Source organism: Microcebus murinus, chromosome X, assembly GCF_040939455.1.
Source record: "Microcebus murinus isolate Inina chromosome X, M.murinus_Inina_mat1.0, whole genome shotgun sequence".
Classification (NCBI taxonomy): Eukaryota; Metazoa; Chordata; class Mammalia; order Primates; family Cheirogaleidae; genus Microcebus; species Microcebus murinus.
The window spans coordinates 2,727,449-2,752,466 of NC_134136.1; the positions used below are offsets into that span (position 1 = coordinate 2,727,449).

The 25,018-nt window shown below is 37.9% G+C and overlaps 1 protein-coding gene across 3 annotated transcripts in view; it reads right to left on the reverse strand.

Moving 5' to 3' along the window:
- Positions 1-25,018, reverse strand: part of OPHN1 (oligophrenin 1) — a 287,434-nt gene that overhangs the window by 29,967 nt on the left and 232,449 nt on the right. For all 3 annotated transcript variants that reach the window (XM_075999259.1, XM_075999258.1, XM_012736270.3), the window contains one exon: positions 22,542-22,701. In XM_075999259.1, the coding sequence (XP_075855374.1) occupies positions 22,542-22,701 (160 nt within the window). The remainder of the gene's footprint in view (positions 1-22,541; positions 22,702-25,018) is intronic.

Genomic DNA, 25,018 nt, shown 5'->3' on the forward strand with positions numbered 1-25,018 from the left:
ATACATTCACTCCCTTGACTACGGTTTCACAGGTATACACATATATTAAAATGTACAGAATTACATACTTTAAATGTGTGCAATTTGATGTCAGTTATACCTCTCTCTATAAAGCTGTTTAAGACAAGATTATAACAATTTATATCCCCACCAACAATTTTAACTGTGCCTGTTCCTTCACAAATGTTTGCTTAGGAAGAGGATCTCTATATTAAAATCATGAAAATATTTTCATATATTTTTTCTAAGTACTATTTTCTAATTATCATGTTTAGATATATATTCTGCTTGGAATTTATTTTTGTGTGTGATATGAGATAGAGATAATTTTAATTTTATCAAATGAATACCCAATTTTCCATATTATACTTCTTGTATAAAATTTATAACTACCCTAAATAGTCATTCCTAAACAAAATAAAAACATAGGAGCTATCATAGCAAATAACAGCAGACTAGATTTATAAACATTATAATTTCTTTGAGGCAACACAAGTCACTTAAAACTCACAAGGCAAGCAATAAATTAGGGGAAAAGATTTGTAACATACATAATAGACAATGAGTTAATATCCAATCAGTAAGAAAAAGGACGGACAGCCTAATAGAAAAATGGGCAAAGGCATTAAAAGGGACATCAAAAGAAAAAGAAAATCAAATAGCTAATAAACATTAAAAAGTCAACTTTAATAATTATAAAAATATATAGTTTAAACAAGATATCACATTTTGCTGATTAGACTGATGATTTAAGAAAAATTGCTATTGCCTTGAACTGGCAAAAGAGTGGTTAAAATAGTCAATTTTAAAAGTTGTTACTGGGAAGGTGATTTGATTTAACGATATTTGGGGGCAATCTTTAAAATGTGCATGCCGTTTGATTCTCTGTGATTTTAGGATGCCTACTGAGCAGAAATTCTGACACTTACCTACACTGATTATCTATGCACGTTCCATGTACCATTCTTATAAAAAATAATAAGACCGCATAAATAATTAATTAGTAACATGAGGAAGATTATATAAATAGTGGTTCGCCACTGAGGAGTATTGTGTAACTGTTACAAAGTGATGATGTAGACTTATATAAACTGATGTGGAAAGATTAAGTAAATATTTTAAAGATTAAATAAATGTTTTACATAACAGTATGTATAGGATGATATCATAATTCAAAAATAACTTTGTGTGTATATGTGTATATTTGTCTTTTTAGGTTTACACATGCATAGAAAAGGGTCTAGAAGCATACACACTAAATTGTTAATCATCATCTTTGGGAAAATGAATAGGATTAGAAGAGTGCCAAAGGAAAAATTCATATTTTAGTCTATAAACTTATAAATTATTTAAATTTTTATACTGAAGTTTAACTTCATTTTGATTTTTTAAAAACATAATAAAAAAGAAAAGAAATAAATAACTCTGAAAGTCTTTTTTGTTGTTGTTTAAGAAAGCACCTAAACGTTAGGAATCTAACACAATTGAGTTCAAATCCCAGCTCTATCATGTATGACCTCAGTCATCTTACATAAGTCATTTAACTTCTCTGAGCCTTAATTTTCAAATCTGCCAAAGAGAATCATGCCTACCTTCAAGTAAAATTGTCATGATCAACTGATAAATGCACCTAAGTACCTGTCTAGCATAAATCCCCCTTCTCTCCAGTGCCTTTCTATTTGATCTAGACTAAAGCTTCTCAACTGGGGACAACTCTTTCCTCCAAGGGACATTTCATGACATCTATACAAATATTTTATCATCACAACTGTGGGGGGCAGGTTGGTATCTAGTGGGGAAAGGCCAGGGATGTTGCTGAACATCCTACAATGCATAGGACAGTCCCCACAACTGAGTATTATCAGCCCCAAATGTCAAAGTAGTGGTGAGGTTGAGAAACTCTACTCTAAAAAAATGAACATGAATAACAAATGAGAATAGTATTACTAAATGCATATGGGATCCAAGAAATTTTAATCCTCAACTAAATTTCTGAAAACACTGGAAAAGTTGAGTGAAGGAAAATAGAATACATATTTAGTATGTTTATTTGCAGCCATCCATCTGTGCACCCATCCACCCATCCAAAAACCTTATTTGATTGTACCAAAGTGACTTTTATTAATGAAGATGAACTCATCATCTATTATTTCCCCTTGCTCAGTTAGATGTCATCCTTGCTGAGGCATTCAGGATACAACAGACCACAGACGCCTCCCCTCTCAGATGGCTTCATCTCATACTTCAGAGAAAATGGAAGTCATTAGAAGAAAACATCTTTAACTTCCTGTCCTGATACTGACAAACTCATTGGCATACACACTTTTAAACTTATCTTTTTTTTTTTTTTTATTTCAGCACAAATCTTGACTCCTCACTTTCTATCTAAGGAGAATGCTCTGGATCCAGTCTCATCTCTTCTTGTCTCCTTAGGGATCTTCCTCTGTCACTTGTCTCTTCTCTTATACTACTGTTTCTCAAAAGCATTGAAACTAACTTAAGTACCTCTGGTCTGAACCACAATCCCTCTGCCTACCTGCCATCGCGCTTCTTTTCTGCTATACTTCCCAGCAAGTGTGGCCTCCATTTCTTCATCCTCCACTTTCTCCTCAACCTGGTCTCTGCACACACCACTGTTCTGTAACTGTTTTCACAATGATCACCACTAACCTCCTAGCCGCCAAATCCAGTGGATGCTTTGCTCTGATATTTGACACATAGAACTGTTCCCTCCCTAAAAATGCCTCTCGCTTTATCTTTCAAAATGACCATATTTCTGCTCCTTTGAACACTGCCCAGTCACTTTCGATGGTCTAAATTGTGTTCTCAGTCTTCTATTGATCTCACTACTCTAGACTCATTTGCTCTCTACAGTTTCATCCATTCTCATTCTCACTACCAGATTTCTCTACTGGTTTCTATACAAATATATCTAATTGCCTGCTCAATGTTGCAATATGGATATCTCAGAGGTATCTCAAACTCAACAATACTAGAATAAAACACATTTAATTCTTCCCTTATGGCCGGGCGCGGTGGCTCATGCCTATAATCCTAGCACTCTTGGAGGCAGACGTGGGCAGATTGCTCAAGGTCAGGAGTTCGAAACCAGCCTGAGCAAGGGTGAGACCCTGTCTCAACTAAAAAATATATATAGACAAAAAATTATCCAGGCATGATGGTGCATGCCTGTAAGCCCAGCTACCTGGGAGGCTGAGACAGGAGGATGGCTTGAGCCCAGGAGTTTGAGGTTGCTGTGAGCTAGGCTGATGCCATGGCACTCTAGTCTGGGCAACAGGGCAAGACTCTGTCTCAAAAAAAAAATTCTTCCCTTATAATTTTTCATTACCTAAAACAGTGCTAATACCCAAGGCAGAAAACTGGACATTATTATCTTGGTATCATCTCTCTCTCTCACATCCTACATCCATCTAGTCACCAAGTTAAATCAATTATATTTCCTTCATGTCTCTCTAATCTACCCCCCTGCTCACTGCCACTTCTTTAGTTGAATCTCATCATCATGTGTCTCCATGATTACAACAGTCTCCATACCAGTCCTTTTGTATCCAGTCACTCCTTCCTTTAATTTGTCTCCCCAAAGGCAGATAGAGTGATCCTTCTAAACTCTGATTGTGTTACTCCTTCGCTTAAAATATTTCACTGACTCCTCAATGCCTTCATGACAAAGTCCAAATTCCTTAGTACACAAGGTGCCCCATCATCTGGCCCCTGCCTACAATCTCCAGTCCCATCGTCTACTATTCCCCCTCTATTCACCATATACTATAGCCACACCGAATTCTTATCATTCTTTAGTCTCTCAGTTATAGTTATAGTCTCTCGGTTCCTTATTTTCTTATAGTTTTAAAATTCTTTGGTCCTTAATTCCTGTATGGACACAGAGTTCTCTATACCTAGAATAATTTCATCCCTTAGGGCAGGGGCTGCTAATTGCTTACCAGCATCCATACTCCCTTCGTACTATACTAATAGAAGTTACTGAGTTATAGCTGGGCACTCATGCCTATATTTCTTAGCCGTCTTTGCAGCTGGGTAAGGCTATGCGATTAAGTTTTAGAGAACAGAATACAAGTAGAAGTGACATATGTAAACCTCTGGGTCATATTTTTATAAAGAAGCTATCTGTATTCCATTCTCTCTCTTCCCCCTTTCTCTCTTAAGTAGTAAAGAGAAACAAATGAAACAGCTATCAAGGATGCAGAAATTGAAGACAAGTGGTAAGGATGGCAGAGCTGTCCCACCAATCTTGGACTATTCACCTCTAGACTTTTATGTGATAGAAAAAGGAACTTTCCGCTATCTCATTTAAGCCATTGAATTTGTAGTCCTCTGTTATAGGAGGACCTTTGTTACAGATGGTTAGCCTGTAGCTTGATTAATCTACTCCTTTCATATTCAGAACTCACCTCACGTGTTAACCACCTAATGGAGCCTTCTATGATTCCCAAGACAGCGGTGAGTTCCTTTTCCATGTGTGTCCACAGCATCCAATGCACATTTTCATTAGTTATCATACTGCATCCTGTATGTTAGTTGGTCCAAAACCCCTAAATTCCTGCCAGTCCCATAACTTTCCTGACAGCAAAGATTTTTGTCTGATTTGTGTCTAGAAGCTAGTGCTTAGAAGGGCACCAGGCAAGAAGGAGAAGCTCAATGACAGTTTTTAGAATGAATCAATGAAGGAACGAAGGAATGAATCTTGGTGACTAGGCCCTTTAAAGCCTAGTGAGTAATAGAGCTTTAACTCATTTATTCCTTCTCCAACTGTAATTGGGAAGTGAGAGTATAATACTGAGGTTAAAGACGTGCACAGTCAATGAGTAGTGCTATTCTGAAAGCAATCTTTTCTTCTGAAAAGTAGAGGTCTCAACAGTGGGTTTAAAATGTTCAGTAAACCATGCTATAAACAGATGTGCTGTCATCCAGGCTTTGTTGTTCTATTGACAGACCATAGGTAGAGTAGATTTAGCATAATTCTTAAGGACTCTACAGTTTTTAGAATGGTAAAGGAACACTGGCTTAAACTTAAAGACACCAGCTACATTAGCCATAAACAAGACAGACTGATTTTGCTTTGAAGCTCAGGCATTGACTTCTCCTCTCTAGCTATGAAAGTCCTAAATGGCATCTTCTTCCAATACAGGGATGTTTCATCTACATTGAAAATCTGTTGTTTAGTGTAGCCACCTTTCATCAATGATCTTAGTTGGATCTTTTGGATAACTTGCTGCAGCTTCTCCAACCACATTTGCTCTTTCAATTTGCACATTAGTGTTATGGAGATGACTTCTTTCCTTAAATCTCATGAACCAATCTCTAATAAGCTCATAACTTTTCTTCTGCAGCTTCCTCACCTCCCTCAGCCTTCACAGAATTGAAGAGAGCTATGGCCTTTCTTTGGATTAGGCTTTGGCTTAAGGGAATGTTGTGTGTGGTTGGTTTGATCTTCTATCCAGACCTCTAAAACTTTCTCCATGTCAGCAATAAGGCTGTTTTAACTGTCTTATCATTTGTGTGTTCATTGGAGTGGCACTTTTAATTTCCTTCCAGAATGTTTCCTTTGCATTTACAACATGGTTAACTGTTTGGCACAAGGGGCCTTAGCTTTCAATCTATCACTGATATCAACCTGCCTATTCCACTAAACTTCATCATTTGTAGCTTTTGATTTAAAGTGAGAGACGTGTCACTCGCTCTTCCTTTCATCTGAACACTTCCAGGCCAATGTAAAGTTATTCATTGGCCTAATTTCAATACTGCTGTATCTCATGGAATAGGGAGGCTTGAAGAGAGGAAGAGAGAGAGGGGAATGGACAGTCAATGGAGCATTCAGAACACATACAACATTTATTAAGTTTGCCATCTTATATGGATGGGGTTTGTGGCACATCCACTACCCTAAAAAAAAAAACATCACAATAGTAACATCAAAGATCATTGGTCACCACAACAAATATAATAATCAATAAGTTGAAATATTGCAAGAATTACCAAAATGTACAACAGAGACATGAACTCAGCACATGGTGGAAAAATGGCACCCATAGATTTGCTCAAAGCAGGGTTGCCACAAATCTTCAATTTGTAAAAAATGCAATATCAGCAAAGTACAGTAAAGCAAAATGTAATAAAATGAGTAATAATACCTGTACACAAAAACCTAGCCTGGAACATATTAAACACTCAATAAATGATAACTATTATAATTATTACCAACCTTAAAGAGGATTTTAACCCATACTTCCTTGGAGACATACAGAGAAAAGATGGAGAAAAACATACACACGAACATACACATATAAACAGGAGGGAGGGCAAAAAGGAGGAACAGAAACAGAGAAAAAGATTGAGATTGGAGCAATATTGGATGAAGTGGTATGTGCTATAAAATCAGGGGATGTGAACTTAATGACTCTTCAAGCACTCTATCAGATTAAATGATCTTATTTTTGACCGCCAGTTCTACAAATTTGTCCTTCTCATTAAAAACAACCCTTCCTCACAGACTGCTCTTCTTCGGGGAGGTTCCCAGGCCTTAAGATCAATATGGGCTCACTGACTTACAGAATTTATGAAGAGATCCACCAATTCCACCTTGACAGTGTGTTATCTACAGGGCCTGTCTCTAGTATGTATACTGAGACATTGGTCAGGAGCCTTTTGAGACCATTTCTGCCAATGTGCCAGTAGGCAAGGATCAAAGAAGGTGCTTAATTTCTTTGAGTGAGAAATGTCTAGAAACGCACAGGGGACACTTCCTGTTGTGAATCCTCTCTAAAATTAAAACGTGGCCTGCATAACCCTACAGTCATCATAGATTGCAACATCTTTCCCAAAGCTGGCCTACAGATGTAAACCTTGGAGCCAAGTTTTAATGTGGAAATATTGGCAATTACTGTAGTAGAAGGAATAAACTTACCCTCCTTTCTGTTCTGTGGGCCCTCCAAAGGCCTCACTTCATATCTCTTTTTTTAATGATGAGCTTTAACCTATTGTGTTACTCCTATTCCCTTTGGGAAGAAAAAGGGAGCAAATTGTCTGCCTTGTTCATTCAATCCCAGGAACTCTGCTCTCTTTTCTTTTCAACATGCCAAGCACACTTGTATCTCAGGGCCTTTGCATTTGGTCCTCGCTATTCATAAAATTGCTATTCCTAAAGATATCCACACCACGGCTTGTATCCTTACTTCATTCAGTTCTCTGCTCAAAATATCACATTAACAGAGGCCTTCTCTGGACACCTTCTATAAAATAACAATGACTTACCTTGCTTTATTTTTCTTCTGAGCACTTATCACCACCTGATAAAAATACTGAATTATTTATCATCTGTCTCTACCTTGTTGAATATAAGTCCCATGAAAGACGTGCCTTTGGTTTGTTTACAGGTGTATATACCCAGTGCCAAGCACTTTACCCAGTACATAATAAGAGTTTATTAAGTATTTATTGAATGAATTGATACCTTTAGTGCCTTTAAAACAGGACTATATATTCCAGATATACTGAGATTGGGAAGGAAAACTTGGGGAATGCTCCATAGTTTCTCTTAAGAAAGGAGGTACGAAAAGAGAAGATGGGCCCAAGATCGCTTGACTCATAGTGCATTGAGCTTTTCTACAGGGCTAAATACCAAGTGGCTCAGGATATAAACCTGTGCATCACATGCAGTCATTATAAAAGGGAGGAGACAGCAATAGAAGGTAAAACGGGTAGTGGTACGAGTTGTGGAACCATTCTGCTAAAGCTGAAAAATTAAGTAGGAATTCTTAACTCATAAACATACTAGATCAACTCACTGGGCAGAAGACTAGAGAGCAGATTTGAGGCCAAAGGCTTTCCTGGGAATAAAGAGTATACATTGTCCAAGGTCACCTGATAGTAAGTGGCGGGACTATGATATGAGGTCAGATGTGTCTGCCTTCAAGGCTAACACTCTTTCCAATATAAACCATAGAAGGAAACATTTTAAGTTTAAAAAATAATTCCGTGGGTGGAAACAGTATCAGGCAGAACTCCTTTTCCCACCCTCCAAAACTCCAGAAAGCAGAGAACAGACTAATTTGGCTTTCTGTACACTGCTGAAGAACACTTAGGGTTTCATGGTTTTTGATAGTAACTTCAGGAAAAATCCCAGAGGGTGACCAGAGCAGAGTCTGGAAGCAAATCAGTGCTTGTTTTCTGGGCACATGGTTGCCACTAAGTGAATGTTAGCTGAATTGAATTCTAAAGGCCTGGTCTAAGAGAATTCCATATCCAAGGAATATTATTTCACTCTGATGGGCCTTGGCTATTGCCCAGCATTGCAGTCAGGAGCCCAACTCCTGGGAATCCCTTTCTGAAGACTTCTGGGGACTAAATGTAGATGATAACATTTGTTGGGATTTGAGGCACTGCCAAGAAAGGGATCACCTCCACTGGGAAGGGGGTTAATGAACTGTTTGTCTTAGTCAGATATTAACCCCCTTCTGGATTCTTCTCTGTCATGTCTTTAGGTGTGAAAATGAAAAGATATTTAACTTAAGATGGCCATTTCCAATTGCCAAAGGCCAAGAGATCCAGACTAATTCTAACTCTTGGAAATCTTGGCAAAACTAAGCAGCTATCCAGATTCTTTCCAGATGCCGCTTCAGGGCTGCAAATATCAGATTGTACAAAAAAACAACCCGCCTTTCTATAAATCAAAGCTACAACACTTGGCCCTGATGAATCCCAGCTTTCCACTGAGTCTCCATTTACTCTCTGGCTGAGGCTATGTTGAGCTTTCTGGGGTCTGGTTATACTAGCAAAAATCATACTCTAAACTACATTAGAAACAAAGGTGGCAATGGGGTCAAAAATAATGAGCTCTTAGCATTTGGCATACACCACTTTAAACATCAAGTATGTCACCAAGTTTACTTAGAATATGTACAAAACTTTGAAAATGTCACGTCTATTGTTACCAAGAGCCAACTTTTTAAAAGAGGGCTGTCACTAAGGCCGTCTTTAGTCTCAGCAACACATAGTCTTTAAGGCCTTTGTAAATACAGCATTCTAGAATCCTATTTAATCCTAGTCATACATTATACTTATGGAAAAAGTGATGTCCAAAGAAGGGAAATGACTTACTCAAGGCCCCAAAACTAGTAGAACTGAGGCTAGAACCAAAAAGTTTTAATGCTCAATCTGGTATCCATTTCCCTTAAAACACGATACCTCCTGAATGAAACAGTTATGGACTCCTAATAATTATATATAATAGGTCTGTTATTCTAAGAAGGTTCTGAGAAAGGAATAATGATCTACCCTTGAAAAATAACAGAAACAAATCCTAAAGAAAGAAATGAGAAACTCAAAGTATATGGGGCTGTTCTTCAGGGCCAATCACCAATCCATATATTCTGATTGTCCATTCCCATGGCCAGATTCCTTGGGAAGAGAATACGGGGTGGGGGTGGGGTGGGGGATGAAGTGAGATCCTGTTAAGGATACCTTTGTTTACTTGCCATGGATTATGTGCTTTCTACTAAGAATGAGATGGCAGATTTCAAGTGGAATTTTCCTTTTAGTACAACTTAGGATGCTTTAGGCTGGGTACATAAAGAGTTTCTCTATCATTTAACAACTGTAAACAAGCAGTGGTCTAAGGACTTCTAAGAAAAGTCTATTTTGACTAGAGGACTTAATAGATATCAAGGTAAAAGAATTATGGTAGAATACCATCACTAAGATAAAATTCATCTCCTGTTGATATACTACAGTAAAGGGGTTGTGGTATACAGAATGGGAAGTACTAAAATGGGCAGTATACTATAATATTTACAGAGTACTTGAAACATTTATCTCACTGAATCCTCCCAACAACTCAGTGAGTTATTAGTCCCATTTCAATTCCAATGGGAATTATTAGTCCCATTTTAAAAATGAGGGCAATAAGGCTCAGAGAGGTAAACTGGCTTGTTCAGGATCACCCACCTAGAGACCTCCATCCAAAGGATGAAGTTAGGATTCAAACCCAGTGCTGTCTGGTTCCAAAGCTATTTTTTTCCCATTCTTTCTATTATATTCTCATCTCTGGGAATATCTGGAAAGCCTACAGAGGTAGTCTGGATATTTTCAGGTTTCTATGTAAGAAGTTTTGATCCAAGAAAGTACCAATGAGTCCCAAAATCTCAGAACAATGAAAAAGTCCACCCAGTCTCGTTTCTCCACTGATTCCTGGTCTCTGAAATGCCTATTGTCACTATCAGCAGACTGAGTTTCCTCAATTCTAGCTGCCAAAGTACACCCATCTGGCTCTCTCTCACACACTAGCTCCAGTCTTACAGTATTATGAAGAGTCTGATGTTCCAACCTGAGACCTAAAATCACTCAAAGGAGAACAGCAAAGGCAAAATTAGAAAATCACTGAGCAGAACACACTATATGGGGGAGGGACACGCTTATGGTCCTGGCTTGGGCAGTGGAAACATATTACATGTAACCAAAATGTTTGTACCCCCATAATTTCCTGAATAAATAAAAAGGAGAAGAGAGAGAAGAGAGAGAAGGGGAGGGGAGGGGAGGGGAGGGGAGGGGAGGGGAGGGGAGGGGAGGGGAGGGGAGGGGAGGGGAGGGGAGGGGAGGGGAGGGGAGGGGAGAGGAGAGGAGAGGAGAGGAGAGGAGAGGAGAGGAGAGGAGAGGAGAGGAGAGGAGAGGAGAGGAGAGGAGAGGAGAGGAGAGGAGAGGAGAGGAGAGGAGAGGAGAGGAGAGGAGAGGAGAGGAGAGGAGAGGAGAGGAGAGGAGAGGAGAGGAGAGGAGAGGAGAGGAGAGGAGAGGAGAGGAGAGGAGAGGAGAGGAGAGGAGAGGAGAGGAGAGGAGAGGAGAGGAGAGGAGAGGAGAGGAGAGGAGAGGAGAGGAGAGGAGAGGAGAGGAGAGGAGAAATCACTAGCTATTGAGGGGAATGGACTATATGATCTTGGAGATCTTTTTAAATTTTCAAAACTCCCTGATTCTGTATTCTCCCTCTCTTTCTCTCTCACCCACAAACTATAAGCCTCCAAAAAGAAAATGAAAATGAATATTTGAGTCAATAACAAGCTTAACCTCTCTAGGCCTCAGGCTACCTGGAAGTAAAATGAGGGAATACCTCATCAAGTTGTTGCAAGGATTCAATGAGATGTTGAATGTCAAATGTTTAGCACAGGACCTGACACATAACAACCCCTCAAAAATGCTAACTATTGTTTTTACTGTGGTAATTATTATCACAGTGCCACCTCTAGCAAAGAAAAGGGAAAGAGAACATATTTGTACCTTTTGCTGAATCCTCAAGGTAATTCTTAGGAAGACTAGAATCAAAAGGGTGACTTGTAGGGAACATTTCAGCTCTCTGGACATTGCAGGTAATCCACAGCTCACAGTCCCATCCTATACTTATCAGCCTATCTCACAGGGCTTGGACATGGTTATTCACTTCCAAAAGTTCTTAACCTTGCTTCAAAGCTAAAGAGAACTGGGCTTGTGGAGAATATGTGAAGATCTCCATTTAGCCAGGGTTGAAAACTTGAAACTGAAACAAAGATTCCCTGTGACTAATGAATACATCTGAATTTTCTCAATCTTAATAATTCTCTGCTCAAAGATATTTTCCTTCAGGTTACATTTTGATTTTAATATCCATACTTAAAGATATTTTTCCTGAAGATTCATTTGAAAATGTTTGCCAAACTCTCAGCTAATTACATATTAGATTCACATGTACAAACTAATGAAAATGTTCTCAAATGTAGAGGCTAATAAAATGTTATTTTTAATAACTTTTAGCTTAACCTTATCATTTCAGAAATTAAAGGCAATGAAGTAGAGACCTGGTTTAATTAGATTCTCTCTCTCTTACTCTCCTTACACACAACTCCACATATATAAATATGAAAGACATGAATATAAGTAGACATGAATATATATGAATATGTAGATGCATATAGATATTAAAATATGAATATATAAATATGTAAAATATAAATATGTACAGTAAAACTATATGTTTACATTTAGATTTTAAAATATCTATCTCTCGATCACTCAATCTACCTATTCTTCCAGAAAGAAGAGGTGGAGAGACACATTCATCTGTACTCTTGCTGCCCTCTCATGGCAGATTGAAATTCACAGACGCCACATATTAGAGAGACAAAAGAGACAGACTAGGTCTGTTTCCTCTACATTGCTAGACTAGGTGTTTGAAAAATACATAAATCAGAGTCATTTCTTACAAGGGGCTCTTGTTTGCCTCCTTGAATTCATTACATCGCTACAACATGTTGTTTTTCCTTGACGAAGTCTCAACTGGCTGTTTGGGAACATAAACAGCAATGGAGTTATCACAAACTCCACATCAAGAACAACATAGTTTTCTCTGGGCAGTTCACAGGAAGAACTACCCTCAACCATCTATATGTGCGAAGAAGACTGCACCACTCAATTTTCCAGTTCCCTTGACCATGGCTTCCAACCATACAACTTTTGAGACAAGGCAAAAATCCATTATGACATACACTGATAATAGATTTTCTAATTATCTCAAAAATAATTATTTTTCCATAAAACTATACTTAACACAGTAAGGCAAGATCTTGTATGATTAAAAAGCAGCTACCTACCCAGTAAAAGGGAAAGATTGGCAATGAGGAGGGAACTCAAGAGAGACTAGAACAGCTAATCAACATCAGTGATGCAAAGCAAAGCACAACTCAGTACTATCTTCAGAACCTCACGTACAATAGGGCCCCATTTCCTAAGGTACAGCCATAAACTGCCAGGCTCAGACTTAAGTCTCAGCATTGCCACTTGCCACATACCAGTGCCTCCACTTCCTAATCCAAGAAATGGAAATAATAACCAGCATTCACAGAGTTAGAATGAGGACTAAATGAGGACTAAATGAGCTAAAAGTCCCACACTGGGCTCAGAGCTTCACCTTATGTTCATTAAGTCTAAGGAGGTACACCTGCTGGCTTCTAGTTCCAATACAGTGAGCTGGGCAGCACTAAAGGAGAGAAATGGCTGATGCCAGGTGGTGTAGCTGAGGAAATGAGCTAGCAAATCACAAATGAGACAACAGCTAAGAATTTGGGGCTGGGGTCAGAGTTCTTTTATAAACTAGTTGAGCAGAACTATGGGAATGAGGTGAGGTTTCAAGGAGTACAGAAGTGGGAATGAGCTGGAGAAATCCGAGTCTGTTACCACTACTGTGGTGTGCTAAAAGAGGCATTATATAAAATGAAGAGCCTGGCCTGAAGGTCTTTAAGGCCCCTTTCCAGTTCTAACATTCAAATGGATCTTTCACATATTTTGTCACTTAAGTAAAATGAGTCTGTCCTCAAAACTAAATTACTGAGCACTGCCTTGAGACCTGACCTCTCTCTTCCCCTGTAAATCCCAGCAGCACCCCCACCCCCACAAAAAAAGTTCAGAAAACAGAAGCTAACCTCCTCCTGTTGGCCTCAAGCTAGTAACATCAGGTTCAGGTACCCTGAAGCATTCTGCTCAGTGAGATGGGAAGAGAGAGAACTTATGAATAATTAACAATGTTGTTCTAGGGAATCATTGTAGATCTTCTTCCCTTATCAATTAACTGCTTTCCAATTTATAAAGGTAATTTAGGGAAGATGATTGAAATTGAAAAAAAATTCTTTAAGACTTCAGAATAGACTCCTTTAAGTATCAATTCTTCTCATGCCTTTAAAATTTATTTAGAGAGAGATACTCTTAAAAGAGAGGCTGAAGGAAGAGAATGATAGAGAAACTTAAAACCAATGTGTTTAAGCCCTTTTCTATTAAAGATCAAGTGTAAATGGAAAAAACACATTACTGAAATTATAATATGTCAAATGAAAAATCATACCCCATTAACTGAACAACTTGGCAGGAACATATAATCCCTGATACTTGCACAGCAGCACCAACTCCCACATATATTATGTCTTTTAATCCCCACAACCATCCTATGAGGTTACACCTACATAAGGTCCAGGATTTCTGGAACAATCTCACCAACACATCATTTTGCTGTTTCAAAAACGGTAATTTGATAAATGTATAAAAACCTGTGTCTTCATTTCATATCTCCATGTAAGATGTTTCATATGAAATAAATTCATAAATCAGGAAAAAATCCTTGCTTACCATGTTTGTTTGGGAAACATGGTCAGAGTACATTTCTGGTATCACACAAAGGTCAGAACATCAATCATTTAACACGTATTTACAGATTGCAAGGGTGTGACAACCTCACTCAACAGCTGACCACTGTTGAAGATATGGTCTCCTGTCAGATCCTGAGAATAACAGATAACCAATACTTTCATTGCTCTTCAAATAATGCCACAGAATATGCTTTTGGCATAGCAAAATCACACCTTTATGAACTAGATTAGGGTAAGATCATTTGCCAAAGAATGGATTTTCCAGTAAAATTAAAGTTGGAATTTCATCATAAAAATTATTAAGAATAAAAACTAATTAATGGGACCTGATCAAATTAAAAAGCTTCTGCAAAGCCAAGGAAACTATCACAAGAGCAAACAGACAACCTACAGAATGGGAGAAAATATTCACATGTTACACATTTGATAAAGGGTTGATAACTAGAATCTATCTAGAACTCAGGAAAACAAGCAAGAAAAAAATCAAACAACCCTATCAAAAAGTGGGCAAAGGACATGAACAGAAGCTTTTCAAAAGAAGATATAATAATGGCCAACAAACATATGGAAAAATGCTCAACATCTCTAATCATCAGGGAAATACAAATCAAAACTACAATGAAATATCACTTAACTCCAGTGAGAATGACCTTTATCAGAAAGTCCCAAAACAATAAACATTGGCATGGATTCGGAGAGATAGGAACACTCCTACACTGCTGATGAGACTGCAAACTAGTTCAATCTCTGTGGAAAGCAATATGGAGATGCCTCAAAGAGATACAAGTAGATCTACCATTTGATCCAGCAATCCCATTACTGGGCATCTGCCCAAAAGAACAAAATTCATGCTATAAAAAAGACATCTGTACTAGGATGTTTATAACAGCACAATTCACAATTGAAAAGATGTGGAAACAACCCAAGTGCCCATCAATATATGAGTGGACTAATAAAATGTGGTATATATGTGTACCATGGAATTCTACTGAGGCACAAAAAACAATGGTGATCTAGTACCTCTTGTATTATCCTGGATAGAGCTGGAGCCCATTCTAATAATTGAAGCATCCCAAGAATGGAAAGACAAGCACCACATGTACTTGGCAGCAAATTGGTATTAACTGATCAACACTTATGTGCACATATAGTAATAACATTCATCAGGTGTTGGGCAGGTGGGAGGAGGGGATATGTATATTCACACCTAATGGGTGGTACACACGGTCTGGGGGATGGACATGCTTTAAGCTTTGACTCAGAAGGGGCAAAGACAATATATGTGACCTAAACACTTGTACCCCCATAATATGCTGAATAAAAAAGGTATTAATTTTAGTTTCTGCACATTCACTGCAAGTATATAGAAATACAAGTAATTTTTGCATGATCTTGAATCCTGCAACCTTAATGAAATTACTTATTCGTTCTAGTAATTGTTGTTTTTTGTTTTTTGTTTTTTTTATTTTTTAATTTTTTTTTATTTTGGCATATTATGGGGGTACAGATTTTAAGGTTTCAATAAATGCCCATTTCCCCCCCTCCCCCCAAAAGTCTGAGTCTCCATCATGACCATCCCCCAGATGGTGCACATCTCACTCATTATGTATGTATATACCCGCCCCCCTCCCCCCTCCCACCTCCCCAATACCCTTGTTTTTTATCTATAGACTCCTTAGGATTTTCCATGTAGATAATTCTGTCATCTGCAAAAAGGAGAAGGTCTGTTTCTTCATTTTCAATTTAAACGTGTTTGACTTTCTTTTCTTGCTTAACTGCACTGGGTGGGGATTCCATTACGATGGTAAATAGCAATGGTGAGAGTGAACATCCTTGCCTTATTCCTAATCTTAAGGATAAAGCATTCAATAATTTCATGAGTACATAGAATGTTAGCCATGGGATATTTTGTAGATTTCTTTTTACCACATTGAGGATATTTTTCCCATTCCTAGTTTCCTGGAAGTATTTTTTTATTGTTGTTAACATGAATACATGAATAGATGCTATTTTTTTTCAAATGGTTTTTCCTGCATAAATTGATATGTGATTTTTCTTCATTAGTCTGTTAATATGGTAGATTACATTGATTGTCAAATATTGAAACAACCTTGAATCCCTGGAATAATCCTTAGTTACAGCATATAATTTCTTTATACTGCTCAATTCTATCTGCTAATATTTTGTTAATGACTTTTGCATCCATGTGCATGAAGTATACTGATCTATATTTCTGTTTTCCTGTACTGTTTTTTTTTTTGAGTTTTGGGTATCAGAGAAATGCTGGTTTCATAAAATGAGTCAGGAAGTATTTCCTCCTATATTGTTTTCTGGGAGAGATTGTGTAGAATTGATGTGAATTTTTCTTTAATTAGTTGGAAACATTTTCTAATAAAATCATGTAGGCCTGCAGATTTCTTTTTTACATGTCATTTAATTATGAATTCAATATCCTTATTAGTTATTTGGCTATTCAAATGACCTATTTCATATTGGGTGAATTTTGGCAGTTTGTGCTTTTTAAAAAATTGGTCCATTTCATCTAAGTTGTCAAATTTATATGCACGGACTTGTTCATATTATTCCCTTATTATCCTTTCTAATGGCCAAAGTGTTATTAATGAAATCTTCTGTTTCATTCCACATACTGGTATAATTTGTTCCTTCTCTTATTTGTCAGTCATGCTAGAACTTTGTGAATTTTATTGATTTGGGGGTTTGGTTCTTTGGAACCAGTTCTTTTTCTCTATCATTTTTCTTTTTTCACTTTCAGAGAGTTCTGATCTTACTTTTATTATTTACATTTATTTATTAGTTTCTTCTTTCTGCTTGCTTTTGATTCATTTTGCTCTTCTTTTTCTAAGCTCTTAAAATGACTTCAGACTTTAGATTACTAAAGTCTTCAGACTTTAGATTACTGACTTCAGACTTTTCTTCTTTTATAAAGGAAGCATTCAATCTTATAATATTCCCTATTGGTAACGATTTAGCTGTGTCCAATAAATTTTGGCATACTGTATTTTCATTATCATTCAGTTCAATGTAATTTTTAATTTCTTCTGAGACTTCTTTCTTTACCCACGGATTATTCACAAGGGTTAATATTCAAGCATTTGGAGATTTTCATGTTGCCATCAATTAATGATTTCCAGTTTGATACCATTGTGATCAGAGAAAACACCCTGAATGATTTTAATCATTTTAAATATTTTTCAGTTTGTTTTATCACACAGGGTATGGTCTATCTTGTTATGTGTTCTATGAACACCAGAAAATAAGACATTGTGCTGTGGTTGGATGGAGTGTTTGATAAATGTCTATTAGATCCTGTTTGTTGATGGTGATCTTGAATTCTTCTGAATCCTTGCTGATTTTCTGTCCAGTTGCTTTTACTTGTCAAAGTCTACCAGTATAATTGGAGATTTTTCTATTTCTCTTTTCCGTTCCACAAATTTTTACTTCACATATTTTGAAGTTTTGTTGTTTGATGCAAACACTTAGGATTACTATGTTTTCTTGAACATTTTATAGAATTCCATTTTGATATATACATAGTATTTTTCAGTGGATCTCTTCATATAGATTTTCAATGACTGCTTTAGACATTACATTGTACATACATGATTTATCACAGGCTATTAGCATGGACATTTACCTTTTCAAGTGAAATGTACAAACCTTAACGCCTTTGATGTTCTTTACTCTCCCCACTTACACAATATACCTGTCTTAAAATATTGCCACTACCTACATAGAAAAGTACATCATATCATAATATAACTTTGCTTTAATCATGAAGGCAAATGTATTGGATTTACCCATAATTTTGCTTTATGAAGTTATTTCCTCTTTTCTGATATTCTAAGATGCCTTTTATTATTGTGTCCTTTCTGTTTATAGAACTTCATTTATCCATTCTTTCAGAGGTCTGCTGGCAACAAATTCTCTTAGATTTCTGCTGTTTGGATTACATAATTTCTGATCTATCTTAAAGTTCACTTCCCCCCTTCTAGGCTCTCCATTCTATGACTCAGGCTATACATTTCATATTTTTAAATTTCACTTACTGTATTTTTCACTTCTATAACTTCCATTTGATTTTTCTACATTCTTCTATTACTTTACTGAGAGTTTCTATTATTTTCAGTTGTTTCAAATATATTCCTAATTGCTTATTAAAGCCTTTTTATAATGGTTGCTTTAAAATTCTTGTCAGATAATTAACACCTGTGTCATCTTCGTGTTGATGTCTGTCTTAGTCTACGTTCTGTTGCTATATAACAGAATACCATAGATTGGGTAATTTATAAAGAATAAAATTTATTTCTCACAGTTCTGGAGTTTGGGAAGTTCAATATCAAAGTACCTGCATCTGGCAAGAGACGATGTGCTACCTCATCTCATGGTGAAAGGGCAAAGAAAGGCCAAGAGAGGGAAAGAGCTGACTGAACATGCTTTTATACCAAACCTGCTCTCAAGGTAACAAACCCATTCTCGATATAACAGCATTAATCCATTCATTAGGGCAGAGCCCTCATGACCTCATCACCTCTTAAAGTTCCCACTTCTCAACACTGTTGTTTTGGGGGTTAAGTGTCCAACACATGAACTTCATGTGACACATTCAAACTAAACATTCTGCCCTTGGTCCTCAAAATTCACGTCCTTCTCACATGTAAATGCATTCATTCCATACCAAGAACCCAATGTCTTAACTCTTTCTATAAATAATTCAAAAGTCTAAAGTCTCATCTAAATCATACATGAGTGAGACTCAAGACACGATTCATGCTGAGGCAAATTCCCTTTAGGTGTGAGCCTGTGAAATCAAAAACTTATCTACTTCCAAACTACACTGGAAGGACAGGCATAGAATACACACTCCTATTCCAAAGGGATAAATAGGAAAGAAGAGGGGTAACAAGGCCCAATTAAGTCCAAAACCCAAAAGGGAAAACAACATTAAGTCAAAAAGCTGGAGAATAATCTCCTTTGACTCCACGTCCCACATTCTGGGCACACACTGAGGTGGGGATTAGGCCTGAGGCCTCGGACAGCCCACCTACACGGCTTTGCTGGGCTTATCCTGGGGATGATGTCTCATGCCTGAAGCTCTCTCAGGCTGGTGTTGCACACTGGTAACTCTACAGTTCTGGGGTCTGTCGGTAGCACTCCCACAGATCCACTAGGCATTACCACAGTAGGGACTCTGTAGTGCATGTACTCCAATAGCTCCAGAAGTTACTGTTCTAGTGGGGGCTCTCTGGGGTGGCTTTGTCACTGTAACCAGTCTCCGACTGGGTCACCAGACTGTCTGTGACGAGGCTGCCTCATAGCCCTTGCATTCTGGGGATCTCCAGTCAGCACCACGTGGACAACAGCAAGGCTTGCCATTTGTGCTCTCTAAAGCAGCACCCTGAGCTGTACCAGGCTTGCTTATTTTATTATCTTATTTTATTCTATTTTTTAAGAGACACTGCTCACTATTTTGCCTAGGCTGGCCTCAAACTCCGGGGCTCAAGCAATCCTCCTGCCTCAGCTTCCCAAATAGCTAGGATTACAGGCACGAGCCACCACATCCAATGGTTTGAGTTTTTAATGATGTTTTCTCGATGTAAATATTTATTATTTTATGTAATCAAATCAGTTTTTATTTATTTTACTGACTCTGGATGTTGAGTGATGGTTAGAAAGTACTCCTTACACCAAAATTAAAGAGGGATTTACCCATGTTTTCTTCTAGTAATTGTATAGTTTCAAGTTTTACATTTAGATCTCTGAACCATGTGGAGTATATTGCTGCTATACATGGTGTGAGATATGGATCTAATTTTATCTTCATCCAAATACCTACCTTATTGTCCTATTACCCTTTAACAAAAAGTCCATTTCTGTCCTCCAGTGATCTGAGATGCTGCTTTTATAAATATCAAACTTCCATTTTTATACTTTATTATGTTCTACATGTAAGAATCTAACAAAGGTACACATGTGTTAAAATATATTAAATGTATTGATACATGTGGATATATGTACATTTTTTCTTGTCTGCAATGATAAATAAAAAACCACTGAAGTGAGGATTGGAACTACTGTCCACTCCTGCCTTCCTAAAACTCTCTTCAACCAAGGAAAACAAGACTCCCTAATCTACCAGTTAGTTATCTCATTACTGATCATTCTTTCTCAATCTGTTTTGCGGTATTCTCTATTGGTCCTTCAAACACTGGCAACTCCCTAGATTTTAATCCTTGGTCTAACACTCTTTTGCAACAACTATTCCATAGACAACAGTATTCACTCACATAGTTTTAACCATTGCCTCTATGCTACTGAAGATCAATTCTATTTCTCTAATCCAGTTCTCTTCTCTGACCTCAGATGTGTCATGGGCATAGGTAACTTAACATGTCCTAAACTGAATCTTGCTCTTTTAATTCAAATCTGCTCTTTCCCAAGCCTCACCCATCTCAGTAAATGGCAACTTTATCTTTCTAATAGCTCAGATAGCAACCCTTGTTTACCCATGATTTCTCTTTTTCTCCTACTCTAGATATGATTTATCAGCAAATACTAAGGGCTCTGCCTTTAACGTATAATCAAAATCCGATGACTTTTCACTGTCTGCACTGTTACTACCCTCATCCAAAGTACAACCATTTCTGAAAACTGTATTATTGAAGTAGCTTTTTAAAGTAGTCTTCTCACTTCTACTCTTACACCACAAAGCCATTCTCCACAGAACAGCCAGAATAGTCCTCTTAAACCTAAGTCAAATCATGTCATTCCCATGCTCCAAACCCTCGTATCTTTCTCAGAGGAAAGATGAAATCCTTCCAATGGATTCTCAGACTCTACTACAGGATCTACTACTCTGTTTTCCCTCTCCATTACCTCTTTGAACCCATCTTTTGCTATTTCTTCTTTTGCTTAATCCAGTCTAGCCAATCTGGCTATCTAGGGGGAAAGCATTCTAGGCTGAGGAAATAGTTAAGTGCAGAATCCCTGAGGCAAAAGTTTAGAATCCCCAAACTGAGGTCTTTTCCCATCTCCCCCAAACATTCCCATTCTATATTTCTTATATGTATAAGGGACAGCCCTAACACACCAGTCAGCTAAGTCAGAAAATCAGGATTCAGAAATCTTCTCTCTTACATCTTCCACTTCCAATCGCCAAGGCCTGCTGTCACTGCCTTCCTGTCCTTCCTTATTGAATTATGCTTCCATAGGATGGTACTAGCTGTAAGGAAGCTTATAATCAAATGTAGGGAATCTGTAGCAAGTGTACAGGACTTAGCAATAAATAATTCCTGTCTGAGCTTCATTCCTGGCTTCATTTGCTGACTGTACCCTTGTTTTGCCTTTACCATTTCACCTGATTATAATATATGTTGTCTCCTATTTTATATACCATGTAAAATATACCACCTTAACTGCTTTTGGAATGAGATGGGGTTCCAATAAGTATAGGTATTGATTTACTTATGGTTTTTATGTGGTTCAGGACTCACTATACCAAATTATAGCATTCTGGCATTTGTGGAGAACCAAGAAGGTCTCTATGACCTTCTTCCACCCTACTCCCCTGAATCAGGGCCCCCCAAAATTCCCAAACTCTCCTCTAAAGGTCATAACCTTTCATTCAAGAGGTAAACTTATTATACCTGGACGAAAAAAGCATCCTTATCCTGGATGACACAGAAACGTCAAGAAGAATCTGGACAGACCTTGCTAAGACTCCCAGGTTTATTACCATTAGATTGCACCTTTTTGTCCTCTAATCATATGTCTTCACAACAATCTATTTCTTCATCAAACTTAGTATATAAAATACACAAATTTATCTGTTTCTTCATGTCTTCATTTCTGAAGCCTCCTATGTCATATAAAACTTATTAAATAAATTTATATGCTTTTCTCTTGTTAATCTATCTTTTGTTATACAGGTTTCAGCCAGGAACCTAGCAATGGTTGAGAAGATAAATATTAATATGTTCTCCCCTACTGTTTGATTGTGTATATACTACTTTTACACTTAACATTTCCTTCTGTTTACCTCTCTATCTTCATACTACATTGTTTACTCCTTAAAGGCACAGTGAATTTTTCTTCTACAATACCCACAGCATTTAGCATGGTGCCTGATAATAAAATTGTTATATGCTCAAGCAATATTTGCTGAATGAATGAATTTCTGAAGGTCAGGATTGCCGTTAAATGTCACTGTGTCATAATGGGATTTTTCTCTCATTGTCAACTTGAGCCAAGGAAGAAAACACAACATTAAAAGGCAGTTTGGGGAAAATGTCACATGTTTGCAGGAGTGGTGGAAAAATAGAAAATGCATACCTTGCCAAAGTGCTCGATTAGAATTTCCACCACGATGTTCTGGAATTTGATATTCATCATGGCAGCCACGGTGTCCTCCTGAGCTCTCATCAGGGTCGGCCCAAAGATCACCCCCATGTTCGAGGGGGTCATAAGATTCTCTTTGCTGTGCTCACACACACTACCAAAACAAAAAGAAACTGATTAACAAGACTTGCTCCAATACCACTGTGTAACCAAGACTGTGTTTGGCGCTATAGTGGGCAAAAGTTAAAAAGTAGAAGGAAAGGAATGGACCAGAGTGTATATGGGAAGATAAGATTAGAAAGGACACAACTAGCAAAGAATATCAGATAGTATATAATTAGGAGACAAAGGAAGACATAGCTAATTTATCTAGCAGCACTGAAGTAGTTAAGACAGTTGGGGGTGAAAGGGGGCCACAGTATTTGGAGAGACAGGAGGGAAGCAAGAAGACATTCAGGTAAGATAAAGAGCTCATGTAATTGTAAAGCATGTACAAAAACAGAGTGCCTACCAACCTCTTCAGTCAGGAATCTAGCCCCTTCCCCACCTCGGAGAAGGAAAAACCTGAAAAAACTGAAAGGGATCTTTAAGTTCAGCCCTGGATCATCTTCCTTTTTTAACAGATAAAAAACAAAAAAAAACAAAAAAAACATAAGCCCAAAGAAGAAAAGAGATTTGCCTGAAATCCCAATCAGTTAGCTATAGAGTAGGGCCTATGATTTCAGATTTTATGATCCCTAGTCATTCTCCTTGCTTAAATTCCATTTAGTGGCTCCTTATCACTCATATGGCAAGGCCAATTATCTTCAAAGTCGTAACTGATACCTCTGGAACTTGAATAACTTCACCCTTATTTCTAGTCCCTATGCACAGCTTAGGCTCTAAAGCTGAACTGGGTTTGAATCCCAACACTGTTGCTCACCAGCTGAGCAACAGATGGTGTTAACTCATCCTAACCTCTCGAAACGTCCATTTTCTGAGGACCATTGCTTCAGCATGGCGCCTTGCCCCCTGGAATGTATCTATTGTTATTATTGCCTCTCCAGGGACCTCTATTCTAGGCATTGCTAACCTCTCAACAATGGTGTCACACTCAAGTGCTTAGATTAGGGTTTTTTGCCTACACCAAGTTTTTTTCAGATCTCCATACATTTGCTCATGCCATTCCCTCTGCCTACAATGTCTCCCACTGCTGTATCTAAAAAATGTCTATTGATCCTCTGAGATTCACATTCAGTGACATTTCCTTCAGGGCAACCATCGCCCACTATGCTCTTCTTAATTGACACTACTGGCAAGGAGAGCATGTTGCAGTTTTCTGTTTACTTATCTGCCTCTCCTACTAGGTGGTAAACAACTTCCAAGTGTGTGTGCATCTGGCACACATCAGGTGCTAATGAATTATTTTGGACAGAGCTGAGCTCCTCTAGTGTTCTTTCAAACAGTACTGCAGGCGGCCAAGTGAAAGGCACACAGCCCTTTGGTCAGTTTGCCTGTGTTGCTGGTGGGGGGTGGGGGAAGGGTGGTGTGTGTGAAAAGATTAGGCAGCTCAACTGTCCGCTAATTTTCCAAACCTTCCAGGGCCAAGGCCCAGGAGAAACTGACTTATAAACAGGCAGGTTTTTGACACTAAATGGGTAATTGAGGGGGACAGAATTCTTACACAAATCTTAATGAAGTCTGTTAAGCCCCAGACAAAGGCAGAGCACCATTCAGATGGTAATGAACAGCAACCACTCACAGCCTTTCATATTGCTGGGTGGGTGATGGGTTCTTTTAAACAGTTTAAATATCTCTACAATTAACCTTTATTCTTTGGTGACAGAATTTTTTTAGTTGTTAAAATAAAAAAGTATCTCAATGCTGCCACCAAGTGACCAAAATGACTAAACTACTAGTGACAAGACAAGGGCACTTCCTTATCTCCTTTTGTGAGCTTTGAAGGGAACTAAAGTTTGTTCAGTGTCCCAGCAGCTCACTAAATCATCACAACTCCCAAAGACAGAGTATTTTTACTTTGAAGCCTACATTCCTCAAGGGTAAAGCACTTAGCAAAGTCACACAGTTCGTAAATACATGACAGGACAGGGATTTGAACCCATATTTTTTGGTCTCCAAGCCTTATAGCCGACCCACTTCATCCCACCGCCTGCTCTTCTGGGTCATCTGGAGAAAACAAAACTCCCGAGAGAAACTTTTAAGCTGAAGTCACCTTCTTTCTGTTTCTCTGAGGGAGGTTCCTGACATCCCATTTAGACTATTCTTCCTTCGTGGCTGTCTTACACAGTTTGGAAGGTCACCAATTCTTTGGGGAGATTTCTTTGCATTAGGCATCTCCTCTTTTATTATACAATTTGAAAACTATTAAGAGAAATAAGTCACACCAAAAATTATGGGTTAAGAATTTGAATGAATGAAACCAAAAACAAGAGAATAATGTAGGAGGTTGTGGTATGATCTGACAGCGAAGG